Raw genomic sequence first — 15,012 nt, forward strand, 5'->3', positions numbered from 1 at the left:
CTATCCCTATGCAAAAGATTCCAGTCCCACATCAATTACCTATTGGATAATTTAAAGTAGATGTCCCATAGGCATCCTAAACTCACTGTATCTGATAAGATAAGTTTATCATGGAATAGATTAAAGGCAAAGGAAGAGGAGAGAGCAGAGGATGAGATGAATAGTGTCATGGAAACAGCAAACATGAGCCTGAACAGACTTCAGCAGAGAGTGGAGGACAGAAGGGCCTCTTGTGCTCTGGTCCATAGGGTCACAAAGAGTTGGATACAACTGAACAACAAGGTTTGTCAAGCAGCCAAAATGAGGGACAGATAACTGAATACTGCTAGGTCAAGAGTGCAAGAAAGCACCTAGAAAACTGAGAGTTCTACCTTTGGAAGATATATGAGAGAACATGGGCAAGAGTTGCCTAGGATGAAAGGGCATGGATGAACTGTGATCTGCATCACTTCCTTCAACTAGAGACAAGCAAATATCTATATCATCATCATCTCTCCTCCGATGTACTGTGCACACAGTAGGTGCTTATTAATTTAATACAATTTATGTCTGATATGTATTTTTTTTAAATAAAGGCTTCTTAGCCTGGCTATTAAGGCTCTCCATATGCTAGCTCTAAGCTACTTTTCCAGAATTATAGGCACGCCTCATTTTATAGCCTTCCACTTTATTGTTCTGTAGTTATTGAAGGCTTTTGGCAACCCTGCAACAAGCAAGTCTATTGGTACTATTTTTCCAACAGCATGTGCTCACATGTCCATGTGTCACATTTTGGTAATTCTTGCAATAGTTCAAACTTTTTCACTATTATATGCTATTGGGATCTGTGATTAGTGGTCTGTGATGTGTGATGTTACCATTTCAATTGTTTTGAGGTATCACAAACCACACCCAAATACAACAATGAGCATAACTGATACATGTTCTGTGAATTCTGACTGCTCCACTAACCTGTAGTTCTCCAATTCAGGCCTCCCTATCTCCTGAGACACAATAATACTGAAATTGGGCTAATTAATAACCCTACAATAGCTTCTAAGTGTTCAAGTCAATGCCAAATTTCGTGATTATTTTTTTAAGCAATTGCCATAGTCACCCCAAGCTTTAGCAACCTGATCAGTCAGCAGCTATCTACATGGAGGCAAACCCCGACAGCACCGACCAACCCCCACCAGGCCGACCCCGCGACTTGGAACCCCCTGGTGCCGATCTCCCCCTGCCCCCCCCACCTCCGCCGCGGTGGGGGTGGGTGGGAGAGGAGTGAGGGGGGGGCGGGAGGGAGGTGAGACGCAGGTGGGACCTGCGCCCCCAACCCCCCTCGTGCCCCACCCACCCACCACCGCCACAGTTTGGCTATACCACTCATTGAAAGCTCAGATGACAGTTAGAAATTTTTAGCAATAAAGTATTTTAAATTAAGATACGTACATTGGGGTTTTATTTAGACATAATATTATTGCACACATAGACTATGGTAGTGTATAAAGATAACTTTTATCTTCACTGGGAAACCAAAAAATTCATATGACTAGCTTTTCTGCAATGTTCACTTTATTGCAGTGGTCTGGAATGACACCCATTATATCTGCAAAGTATGTCTGTATTTTACTCTACTCCACTTCACATGTCTATATTCTGACCAAACAAGATTACTAGTTCTGCTTTCTTCCCTTTTCTTTGAACATGCACAGGTAATCCCATCCTACATCCTTAGTACATGCCATTTCCTTATCTTCATCTACGGAAATCTCATTCTTCTTCACCTCAGGTGCCAGTTCCTTTTCAAATAGAAACATCCACTACCTATCTATACATCCACATATATATATGAAAGACAAATAAAAATAATTTTTCCAGACATCTTCCTCTTTACCCAGATTATATCTTTTTTTTTTTTTTTTTTTTAAACCCTTACCTTCCGTCTTGAAGTCAATACTGTATATTGGCTCCAAGGCAGAAGAGTGGTAAGGGTAGGCAATGGGGGTCAAGTGACTTGCCCAGGGTCACACAGCTGGGAAGTGTCTGAGGCCAGATTTGAACCTAGGACCTCCCGTCTCTAGGTCTGGCTCTCAATCCACTGAGCTACCCAGCTGCCCCCCAGATTATATCTTTTTATTTCACTCATGCAAGTGATAATATGATAGAATTCCATGCTATACTTCATACTGGTATCTGTAACAATAAAGAGAGCCAATAACCAATGTTTGACAGGGGAGATAGAGAAAAAGTCTATGTGGTGAGTCTCTCTTCCAGCTCTCCCCTGGGGCCAAATATACACTGGGAGACTTTAAGGGGGTGTCACCCCAAAACTGGGTGACCTGGATGGTTGTGCCACCCCACAGGAGTTGGGGGAAGGCTTCCCTATAAGAGGAGGTATGTGGTACCACAATCTGATCCTGAATAAGAATGGGGTTCACACAAACTTCCCCCTGATCAGTTAATTTCACAGCGGATGGTCTGGCTTCAAGATGGAGGCAGCCAAACCAAGCTGTGGTTCCCCTCTCCTTCATTGTCTCTCAGGCACTATGAACACTATCTGACCGATAAATGGCTTTTATTATTTGCAATTCAGGGCCTGGGGAAAGGAGTGGATGGCAGAGGGATTTTGGGGTGCCCTCTATTTCTATGGGGTCTGTCACTTAGGAGGGAACCTTTGGGATTCCCACTCCTAAGCTTTTTCCCCCACCCCTTCTCCTTCTGTTTCTATTTCTAGTTTCTGTTTCTATCTTTTTCTATAATTGTAAGTTTTGACTGAAAGGGGGTCTCTCAGCAAAGTTGGGAATGGGTGAAGGAGACTAAGAGATCACTCCCAAAATGGAGACCAAAAACTTAACTGACTCAATGGTTGAAGTCTTGATGGGTGAGATGTGATGGAATGGCTTTGATCAGGGAATCAGGATTTCAATTTCCAGAGAAAGATCCTCAGGAAGCCCTCAGGACTGGATCCGAGCTGGGATGTCCTCCTCCTCTCAGTCCTCCGCCCAAAGACCTCTCCTCTCCTTCTACCTCCAAGAAATTCCCAGAATTCCCTCTGCTCTCAACTGTCAGCGACTCCCTTCTCTGGCTCCTTTTGTCCCATCCCCCTTGCAAAAATCCCATCCTTACATATCCTTTAGCATATTTTAGGTGCCAGATACTTAACTGAGTAACTATTTAAGTTGATTGATCATTTTCAAATTGAAAAAAGTCAGGGGAATAAAAGTTTCTGTTGGGGAAAATGGATGAAAGGGTAGAGGGGTGTTTTATATAATAAAAGTCAACATTTTGGGAAAATTGAATTTTCCGTCTTACCTGTGTCTAATCTATGCTGTTTTTCTTGCTTTTCTTGGTTTACTTGTTGCACAGTTCGATCCAAATCAACTCCCTGTAGCTTAGCAGCTTGTTGTGCAATTTTTCGTTCAACATCTCTAAGTTCCATCTTAAAAATAGTAAAATTATTTCATTAAAAATATTTCTATAGTGAGTGTAGTCTGTTATTCAGAATCTCCCAACTGAACAGGTATAACAGAACAGATATTTGCTAAATGCTAGTGATACAAAGAAATTCAAAAGCATAGCACCTGCCCTAAAGGAGCTCACATTCTAATGAGGGAGAGAATAAGAAGCTAACTATGCATATGCAAGGTACCCACAATGCAAGCTGAAGATAATCTCAGAAGGAAAGCACTATAAGTGGAGTGACACTGCATGCACAGGAAGAGGCCTCTAGGAGAAGGTGGAATTTGAACTGAAAGAAGCCAAGAAGCAAAGAGGAAGGAGAGAGAGCAATGTAGGTATGGTGGCAGACAGTGAAAAGAGATGGAGCCAGTGCCATGTGCGAAGAAGAGCAAGAAAGCCAGAAAAGCTAGATGGAAGTGTATGTAGAAGGGAGTTAAGAGTAAGAAGACTAGAAAAATAGGAAGGGGCCAGGTCATGAAAGGTTTTAAAAGCCAAAGAGGGTATTTATAGAAAGTTACTGAACAGGGAACTAGGAGGATAGGGAAATAGAGTCAGATCTCCATTTTAGGAAAATTTGGCAGCTGAGTAGAAAGTGGATTAGAGTAGAGACATCTAGGCAGGGAGATCAGCAATAGTCCCACCATGAGGGCCTATCACAGGTTGACAGAGTGAGCAAGGGCCATCTTATTAGAGATGTTGTGAAAGGAGAAATGACAACACTTGGCTAATGCATGTGGACAGAGTGAGGGATCCAGGAAGACACCTGGGTTCCAAACTGAGGTGATGGGAAGAAGAGTGGTACCCTCAATAATCAGAGAGAAGCTGGGAAGAGGTGAGGGTCTGAGAAGAAAGACAATGTGTTTTGGATATGTAAGTATGAGATGCCTATACGATATCTGCTTCAAGGTGTACAGGAGTAACTAGTGAGATGAGACTAGGCTCAGTCTAGTCTCAGGACAGAGGCCAGACATAAATACAAAGATCTCAGAATCACCTAAATCGATACTGTGCTCCTAGGAGCTGGTGAGACCACCAAGCAAGATAGTACAGAGGAGAGAAGAGTACCAGGATAGAGTCTTAAGGGACACTCACTATTAGTGGCTATGAAGATCTAGCTGAGAAGGAACAATCAGACAGGTAGGAAAGAAAACAGAAACAAGGAATATCATAACCTAAAGGACAAACTATCTAGAGGGTGAACAATAGTGTTAATGACTGCTGAGAGGTCAGAAAGGACCAGGATTGAGAAAAGGTCATCAGATTTGATAATTAAAGAGATCATTGGGAAGGATAGCTAAGTGGCTCAGTAGACTGAGATCCAGGCCTAGAGATGGAGGTCTTGGGTCTGGATTTGGCCTTGGATAATTTCTAGCTGTATGACCCTTGGCAAATCACTTAACCACCATCTAGCCTTTGCTGCTCTTCTGCCTTGGAACCAATACATAGTATTGATTCTAAGATGGAAAGTATGTGTTTAAAAAAAAGAGAGAGATCACTGGAAACTATGGCAAGAGCAATACTTCAGCTGAATGATAAGGTCAGAGATCAGGATGTAAAAGTTTTTTAAAAAGAGTAAGAGAAGAGAAAGTAGAGTCATCAAACTGAAAAATTACTTTCTCAAGGAGTTTAATCACAAACAAGTAGAGAGACATAGACTGGTTTTAGAATGATTGTCACACAGTCAGTCCACTCTTTGGCTTCTTGGTTTGGTAGAACCAGCCAGAACTTTTGCTCTGATGGTATAACTCATAGAGCCATGATTTACAAGTTAAATTTTTAGGAATTTAAATTTTAAGCATTAGAAATTAAATTGTAAGTATTAGAAATGCAAATGACATACAAAAGCTGATTAACATTTATTAATAAATTGAAAGTTATTTCATTTTTATACAGGGTAAGTCAAAGACTACAACTGTAAAGTTCTGTTTTCTATTTCTAGTTCTGATTTACCACTAACTAATTCTCTTTTTGCTTAAGTATCATAACCCCCTTATTTTCTAGCAGATCCTTTTAAATTTGAAGATATCATTTCTTCATTCATAACATTTAATCTTTTATAAAAAAGAAAGTAGGATTACCTACATGCCTAACATCATGTGGAGATTACAAAGCTATGGATATGAGGATAAACAGAATATATTGCACTGCAAGGTATTTCAAGAGGTCCTCAATAAGACATTTTTTAGAGTAAAAAAAATCAAGAATAAATTCTATTTCAGTATTTCCAGTTAAAACCACTCCATTGTTGGCCACTTCCTCTTCATATAAAATTTATCTATAATCAACTGCTGGAAGAGGTCAATAGGGTGAATAAAAGAACTGAAGAAGAAGATAAAGACCTGATAAGAGCAAACCAAAAGGTTAGCTGAGGGACTGATGGCCTACAAGTTACTGAGTATATTACAGCTGATGACAAGGATGAGAATGAGAATGAGAAATCTAAAAACTAGGAAAAAGAACTATAAAAAATTATATAGAAGTGTTATCATGACCTCCAAAGGCAACTTTCTCCATACCTGTAATCTTTCCATGATAGTAACATCTGTTAAACATGCTTTAGCACTTTCTTCTTCAGGTATTATAGTACCTAAGAGAGTCTCTTGTTCTTCAATTTCACCCTTTAGATGCTGTATGTCTCTGTTCACATTCTGTAGTTTATTCCTCAACTCTGGTATTTCTCTTTCCTTCAACTCAATTATGCTTTGTCTTGATAAAAAATAAAATAAAGCTCTAAGTAAAAGTTCAACAATTATATTCAACATACATTTACTGAATTATCTACTATATACAAGGCACTGTGATGTATTTCTTTTTTTTCCACTTAAAGAACACATTTTAAGCTGTTACTGATGCCTGATATTGTGGCTGTTCCCCAATATATTTCCTCTCTCACTGAACCTTTCCTTGTAAAAAAGAAAAATGGTAAAGCAAACCCATCAAACACAATAATCACATCTAACTATATGTAGACATTCTTCACCTAGAGTTCCCCACCCTTCTACAGAAAGGAAATAATGTTTTATCATCTTTGGAACCAAGTGATCATTAAAGTAAATCAGAGTTTAGCTGCCTTTCAGTTTTGTAGACATCGTGTATATTATTCTTCTTTTCCATTTAACTAATTAGATTTATTTTCAAATAAAAAGTTTCTAATAAGAGCCACATACAGATGATATATGGTTAAAAAGGTACCCTGAAGGCTTTATTTCGAGGTCCTGGGTTCAAATCTGGACTCAGACACTTCCTATCTGTGTGACCCTGGGCTAGTCACTTAACCTCCATTGCCTAGCCCTTACCACTGTTCTGCTTTAGAACCAATATTGATTCTAAGATGGAACCTAGGATCCCTCATTTCCAGGCCTGGTGCTCTATCCATTGAACTACCTAGCTGACACTAGTCTAATGAACTATCTCTCCTTAAATGGTTTCCTGGTAACTTGATATTGCTGAGATAGTACAAATTTTCTTCCATTTTTTCAGTATTTTTACTTTATTTTAATATTTCTTACTTTCTCATTAAATCATTGGCTTTTATTTGCTTTTTTTGCTCCATTCTAATTTTTAAGAAATGTATTGGTTGGGCAAGATGCCAAATTCCTAATTCCTTTTTCAATTCTTTTTTTCATCACTCTCATTTCTTTTCTATTTTTTTCCATTCTCTATTCTCATCTTTTTTTAAATCATTTTTAGCTCTTAAAAACATAACAAAAACAGAACACACTACCTTCATCTCTGTGCTGGTTCAGAGTGGCACAACTACAAGGTCCCTGTTGTTCTAGGATTTTTATCCTGGTCATTCCACTACAGGCTTAAAATTGGGCTAAAGGCTAGATCTGAGACTCCTATTCATACCTGATTTCAGAGCCACACAGCTGTTTGATTCTGAACTTGTTCCTCATTCAGTACATACCATAGAGCCTGTGGCCACTCCTTATTCAGGAAAAGCACCCCTGTGCCCAGTCCCCTCCTCAGTCTGCCCTGAATTTGTGACCAAGAACTGGGTAGTGACAAAGCTACCAGTTTGTATTTATTCCCATTCCCTGACAAGGTGCCCCATCATCGGTCTGAGATCAGTCCCTTTTCACTCTAAGTGTTGGGATGGGATGCACAGACTACAACACACTTTTCAATGGATTCTGACCCTGGAATCTATAAATATCTTTGTCACTCCATGCTGACCTAAGTCAGAAAAATTATTCCTTGTGACTTATGGATTTCCCAATTAATATTTGGTCTGGTGCATTTTCTAGATCCTTTTGGAATTTTTAGTATTATTTTGTTTGTTTGGGGAGGGAGACAAGAGAGGAACCTTACCATATTCCTTCCTGCTACTCTGCCATAATAAGTTCTTTTCTTTTCTTTTTTTTTTTTAAACCCTCACCTTCTGTCTTAGGAGTCAATACACTGTGTGTTGGTGGGGATTCTGGGAAGATGGCAGTTTAGACAGAGCAAAACTTCAGACCTCCATACTGAGATAAAAAACAAAGCATTTCAAAGGGAAAGAAAACCAAATCTAACAACATGACAGAGCTGGGGGATCCCCATGCTGGACAGCTCAAGAGGTATGCCAAGAAAAAGGCCTAAATTATTGAACTGTTGGGTTTGAGGGTAAGGAAGAAGAGAAATCCCAGGACCCGTCCCCCATGTGCTGTGCTGAGTCTCCAACAGCTCCTGGAATCTCTAGGCGAGCAAACACACTAGTCTGGAGAGAGGGCCTTGCTGGCACAGCTGAGCCAGTCTCAGGGCACTGAACACAGACAGCAGGGAGGGGGGCTAGAGGAGAAATGCAGAGAGGGCAACCTAAACACAGTGAAAACCTTGCCCTACCCCACTTCTCTCAAAGTTTTAGCCTCAGGACACATCAAGCTCTACAAATCAACCCCAACCTAGCTTAATCCCATCAAAAGGACAGATAAGAAGTCTTCAGAGGGCAGGGAAACTCCAAAACCCCTCCTCCATAGACTGCAGAGAAAGTAGCTACAAACTTCTGTTGCCAGCTGGGGAAGATCTTACATCAAAGCTCATTAAAACTATCTGCTTGACCTAATCAACCAGCAGAGCAAAGAAAGTACAGGAGGGAAAGAAGGAAAAAATATGAGTAAACAACAGAAAAAGAAAAAAGAAATTACAATTGACAGCTTCTTCCCAGGAAGAGAACACAGAGTAAACGAAACAGAAGATCAAGGAACCCCAAGAAAAAACACAAACTCTGACGAACTGGACACAGGCTTTGGAAGAACTCAAAATACAATTAAAAAAAGAATTAAGAGAGGCTGAAGACAACTGTGAAAAGAAAATGCATGAACTAAAACAAGAAAATAGTCTTGAAAGCCAAAATTGACCAGCTTGAAAATGAGGGAAAGGTGGTGAAAGATGACCTACAAAGAAAATCGGACCAGAAGAAGGATGACCAAAAAGCCAGGGATGAAATTCAGTCTTTAAAAATTAGAATTCAACAACTAGAAGTAATTGACTTCACAAGGCAGCAAGAATCTATAAAACAAAATTAAAAGAATGAAAAATTTGAGGAAAATATGAAATAGCTCATTGGCAGAACCTCAGATCTGGAAAACAGATTGTGGAGAGACAATTTAAGAATTATTGGTCTACCACAGTGGTTCCCAAACTTTTTTGGCCCACTGCCCCCTTTCCAGAAAAAAATATTACTTAGCGTCCCCTGTCACATACTATCACCCGCCCCCAAATGCACCTGTGGCCATCATTGCCCCCCCTGGATTGCTGGAGCACCCACCAGGGGGCTGTGGTGTCCACTTTGGGAATCACTGGTCTACCAAAACATCATGACAAAAGAAAAAATCTGGACATCATCCTTCAGGAAATTATCCAAGAAAACTGCCCTGACATTCTCAAACAATCGAATATAATGGACTTTTCTACTAGCAGCAATGCAATGATCCAGGACAACTCTGAAGGACTTATGAGAAAGAACACTATCCACATTCAGAGGAAGAACTATGGAAGTAGAAACAGAAGAAAAATAACTGCTTGAACACATGGGTTGATGCGGATATTTCCATTGGTTTTTACATGTGTCCTCGATAAAGACCCATTTCCATATTGTTGATAGTTGCACTGGGGTGGTTATTTTGAGTCTACATCCCAGTGCAACTATCAACAATATGGAAATAGGTCTTCATCAAGGACACCTGTAAAAACCAATGGAAATGCGTGGTGGATGGGGGGTGAGGGGGAGGGTGGAGGAGAGAGTAAGAACCTGAATCATGTAACCATGGAAAATTTTTCTAAAAAAAAAAATCAATTAAATTAAAATTAAAAATAAAAATACTGTGTATTGGCTCCAAGGCAGAAGAGTGGTAAGGGCTAGGCAATGGGGGTCAAGTGACTTGTCTAGGGTCACACAGCTAGGAAGTGTCTGAGGCCAGATTTGAACCTAGCACCTCCCATCTCTGGGCCTGGCTCTTAATCCACTGAGCCACCCAGCTGCCCCCCATAATAAGTTCTTAATAAAAAGTTTGTCAAGGGAAGCTGGGTGGCTCAGTAGACTGAGAGTCAGGTCTATAGACAGGAGGTCCTGTGTTCAAATCTGGCTTCAGATGCTACCTAACTATATGACTCTGAGCAAATCACTTAACCTCCATTGGCCAGTCCTTACCACTCTTCTGTCTTGGACAGAATTACAGTATTAATTCTAAGACAAAAGTAAAGGTTTAAAAAAAAAAGAAATAAAAATAATAATAAAATAAAGTTTTGTCAATCTGACTTTTGTTTTGCAAAATATATCTCCTGAAAACAACTCTGAAGAATTCAGCATAAAAGCTTACCTATTTTATAACTACTTTAATAACTTTCCATGAAAAATATATAATTTTTTTTAACAATAAAAATAATAACAAGCCAGCCTAATGAATTTACCAGGATATCTAATCCTTTATTCTGGATGAAAAAAAAATGACAATTTCATTTTTTTCACCTAAATTTTAATTAGGAAAGGACTAACAAAAATTGGTTTGTATGGTTACATTTTTATGTAATATATATATTGCTAGTATAAGAAAAAAAATTTTTTTACCTCATTGGTTTAAGCTCCATCATTTCATTACGCCTTTTTTCTCTTCTCTTCAGCTCAGATTCTGTTGATTTGAGTTTGTCAGGAGCAAGGCGTAGCTTGGATTGCAAATCACTTATCACATCTTGTAGTTCTGCCTCTGTCTGAAAGACTCTCTGACACACAGGGCAACATGACTGTTTCTCATCAGTTAGCTGAGTAATAAATTGGGAGTAAACTGCTGTGGCTCCAGCAAGCATTGCTGTTTTTAAGAAAGGAAAATAAAATTTCTTAAGTTTGATATTTTCCGAACTAGATTTGGTGGTATCTGAAGAAGAAATATCAAAGTTGTTCTCTTTTCTTCAATGAATATGACTGTTTATAATTCTTTGAATGAATACAATATTAAAATCCTCAGTTTCCTCAGCTGTAAAATGTGGATAATAATAGCACTTGTCTTACATGGTTGTTGTAAGGGCCAAGTATTTATAAAATGCTTAGCACAGTGCCTGGGTACATAGTAGGAGCTATATGAATGCTTATTCCTTTCCCCTCTTCCTTAAAAGGACTAAAATTCCCTCATTAAAATTTTCTTTTGTCAAAGATTCCTAAATCTTATATGTGTAAATTACTCTTGATTTAAGGAAAAAGTATGATAAAGGGAATTCTAAACATATTTTTTTCAAATGGTCTTGAAAATTATAAATTTTACCTCTTTGTTTAGAAGATTTTTCAATTTCATCCATTAGCTTATCTAAATCACTCTCAAAATCCTGACTCCCACAAACATCAAATAGCTTGTCTTCATATTGTGACAACTGTTCTTCCTTCTGTTTGAGTTCATGGTTGATGTGATTTTTATTTTGTTCTGCTGAAGCTAGGTCTTTGCTGAAATAGAAAAGGATCCACTTTTAAAACATGATCTATGCTCTTAAGACGTTAGGCAAGAAATAGAATTAGAATCATTAAAGATGTATAGTTAAATATATATATATATATATATATAAAAGAAAGATATATGGTTAAAATATGTATCAAAGAAAGATTAAAAAATAACATATCAAAGAAATAACTTGGGGAATAAATACTCCTTGATGGGGTGGAAGCTAAACAAAATAGGCAAAAAGGTATTAAAAAGTAGATAAGTTAAAAAGGAAGGTCTGATGAGTATTTGGTCAGGTTAGCATGGGATAAAGGAACAGATTTAGTACATTTGAAATAGTAAATCAATCAATTAACAAACATTTATTTATTATAGTGGTTCTTGTGTCATGGACCCCTTCAATAGTCTGGTTGTATGGAGTGAAAATTAGTGTATTATTCTCATTGTATTTCTGGCTAACAGTAGAAATTCTAAGTAGAGGCTAAGTTTAAATCATTAGCTTAATTAGATATAGCTTCACTCTTCCATCCCCCTTCCCTCTCCCAGTTTCTCACGTAAGCTTTTAATTGGCACTCTTTTGCACAGGTGGAAGATATTGTATTAGTTTCTTATAAACTGGGGAATTCATTTGTATCTTTGGGCATTGCCTTTGAGTCCCTGACTTAAGCACAATGTCCCCATCCTTTGCACAATATGCTGCAAAGTGGCATCTGTCTGCATCTTATCCTGGCCTCTCTGATTATTTGAGTGATTAAAGGGGGTGCATTTTGCTATATCAAGACCCTCCAAAATTCCCATTCCAGACATGGTGAAAATTATGGATCCCTTCTAAGAATGATTTTTTTAAGCAACTGAAAGAAATGCTAAATTTCAGTTAGAGGCTAGTGAAAATAAAAGATAATTTTTTTTTCCATCCAAGTTTAACCCCTGTTTAACTCTGTGCCATGCACTATGGTAGGTGATGGAAGTATAAAGGCAAAAATGAAATAGTCACTCTTTGTTGGAACAATATAGTCATACATATAAGTATATAACAAATAAATAACCCATCTATACATTTTACTAGGGCTTATCTCAAGGTCAAAAGAAAAAAAGATCTACATATAAAAAAAAACTGCAGCAATTCTTTTTATAGTAGTAAAGAAGTGAAAACTAAGGGGGGGTATCCATCTAGTAGAGGATGGTGAAATAAATTCTGGTATATGAGTGTAAAAGAGTATTATTATAGTGTAAGAAATGATGAAATAGGGCAGCTAGGTGGCTCAGTGGATTGAAAGCCAGGCCTACAATCAGGAGGTCCTGGGTTCACACCTGGTCTCAGATGTTTCCTAGCTGTGTGACCCTGGACAAGTTGTTTAACTTCCATTGCGTAGGTGGGGGAAGGAGGGAGGGAGGGCTGTAGAAGGGGGTGAGAGACTCAAGATCTAGAATAAGATTTGCTTGATGATGCATATTTATTACAATGGTTTTTCTCTTCTTTTTTCCAAAAGGGGAGGTGGGGGGAGTGTAAGGGAGGTCACTGAAATATCTTAAAAAAAAAAAAAAAAAAAAAAAAAAAGAACAGAAAAGGAAGGCCAGAAATAAGATGTACATGCAGGACACCTTCAAAAACTACAGCTTGAGGGCAGCTAGGTGGTTCAGTGGATAGAGAGTCAAGCCTACAGATGGGGAGGTCCTGAGTTGAAATCTGGCCTCAGATATTTCCTAGCTGTGTGACCCTGGGTAAGTCACTTAATCCCAATTACCTAGCCCTTTCCACTCTTCCGCCTTGGAACCAATGCTTAGTATAATTTTAAGACAGAAGGTAAAGGCTTTAAAAAAAGCTACAAGTTGAATTTATCATATACTTAAAAAGAAAAGCAATCTAAATATGAGACCCACAGTTCCATGTATAATTCTCTTTTTCTGTTTTTATATGGAAATTTCCATTTTAATTGTTTTTTTTTGGGGGGGGTCAAGTTAAGAATAAAAGTAAGTGTTAAAAAATAAGTTAAAAAAAATACAAGCTGTTTCAGGAAGGAAGGATATTGGCACCTGATGGGTAGGGATCAGGAAAGGCTTCGTATATAAAGCAGTGCTTGAGCTGACCTTTGAAAGAAGTAAAAGATTCAGGAGGGAGTACATTCCAAGCATAAGGAATAACCAATGCATAGGTACAAAGATGACAGATAGGGTGCTACATGTAAAGAACAAGAAGGACAGTTTGACTGTAACATAATGTATGTAAAAGAGATTAATATATAAAATGAATCTGAAAAGACAGATGTGGTAAGACTGTGAAAGGCCTTAAAAAACAAAAAAAGAATTTATATTTTATCCCGAAAGTAATAAGGAGCTATTGGGGATGACATGGTTAGACTTGCACTTGAGGAAAATTGCTCTAGTAGCTATGTGAATGATGGATTGGAGTGGATGAGCTCTCAAACAGAAAGAATAATTAGTAAGCAACTGCAACAGTCCAGAAGAAACAAGGGGTTGAGGTAGTAGCTATGTGAATAGGCAGAAACAGTCATATAAAGAAATATCTTGGGGATATGAATAAACATCAATCATTCACAAATGATTGGATATGCAGGATGAGGATATCTGAGGAGTAATATCAAAGTTGTGAACTTGGGAGACTGGAATGATGATGATTCTCTCAACTAAAATAGAGAAGTTCTGAACAAGGCTAGTTTAGGGGTAAAGATTTATTTTGGACATGTTGAGTTTGAGATGTCTATGAGACATCCAGTTTGAAATGTCCAATAGACAAACTCATAATGTGAAACTATCTCTCAAGAGGTAGACTGGGGCTGAAGACATTGATCTGTGAGTCATCTACACAGAAATGAAAATCAAACCCATGGAAGGTGACACCCAGGGAGAGAGTACAGTGAGAAGGCAGTATAAAGGACAGAGCCTTAGGAAATGTACACAGTTAGGCATGTTGTAGATGATTCAGAAGTCAGGTAGGAATAGAACCAAGAGAGGGAAGTGTCATGTAAAATCAGACAGTATTTGTGTGCGAATAGTAGTGTCAGATGCTACAAAGATCAAGAAAGATGAGGACCATAAAGCAGCAGTCATTAAATCAATATGGTACTGGCTAAGAGATAGAAGGGAGGATCAGTGGAATAGACTCGGGGTTAATGATGTCAGCAAGACAGTGTATGATAAACCCAAAGAGCCTAACTTTTGGGACATGAATCCACTATTTGACAAAAACTGCTGGGAAATTTGGAAAATAATATGGGAGAGATTAGGTTTAGATCAACATCTCACACCCTACACCAAGATAAATTCAGAATGGGTGAATGACTTGAATATAAAGAGGGAAACTATAAATAAGTTAAGTGAACACAGAATAGTATACTTGTCAGATCTCTGGGAAAGGAAAGATTTTAAAACCAAGCAAGAGTTAGAGAAAATTACAAAATGTAAATTAAATGGTTTTGATTATATTAAACTAAAAAGCTTTTGTACAAACAAAAACAATGTAGTCAAAATCAGAAGGGAAACAACAAATTGGGAAAAAATCTTTATAACAAAAAACTCTGACAGGGGTCTAATCACTCAAATATACAAGGAGTTAAAGCAATTGTATAAAAAATCAAGCCATTCCCCAATTGATAAATGGGCAAGAGACATGAATAGGCAATTTTCAGGTAAAGAAATCAAAAGT

The 15,012-nt window shown here is 38.2% G+C and overlaps 1 protein-coding gene across 2 annotated transcripts in view; it reads right to left on the reverse strand.

Annotated features, from left to right (window-relative positions):
• The window catches only part of RAD50 (RAD50 double strand break repair protein), an 84,643-nt gene that overhangs the window by 36,952 nt on the left and 32,679 nt on the right, over nucleotides 1–15,012 (reverse strand). For both annotated transcript variants that reach the window (XM_044664664.1, XM_044664665.1), the window contains exons 13-16: nucleotides 11,178–11,353; nucleotides 10,490–10,727; nucleotides 5,955–6,144; nucleotides 3,292–3,418 (exon numbers count right to left, since the gene is read on the reverse strand). In XM_044664664.1, coding sequence (XP_044520599.1) covers nucleotides 3,292–3,418; nucleotides 5,955–6,144; nucleotides 10,490–10,727; nucleotides 11,178–11,353 — 731 coding nt within the window. The remainder of the gene's footprint in view (nucleotides 1–3,291; nucleotides 3,419–5,954; nucleotides 6,145–10,489; nucleotides 10,728–11,177; nucleotides 11,354–15,012) is intronic.

The sequence above is a fragment of the Gracilinanus agilis genome, chromosome 2, assembly GCF_016433145.1.
Source record: "Gracilinanus agilis isolate LMUSP501 chromosome 2, AgileGrace, whole genome shotgun sequence".
NCBI lineage: Eukaryota > Metazoa > Chordata > Mammalia > Didelphimorphia > Didelphidae > Gracilinanus > Gracilinanus agilis.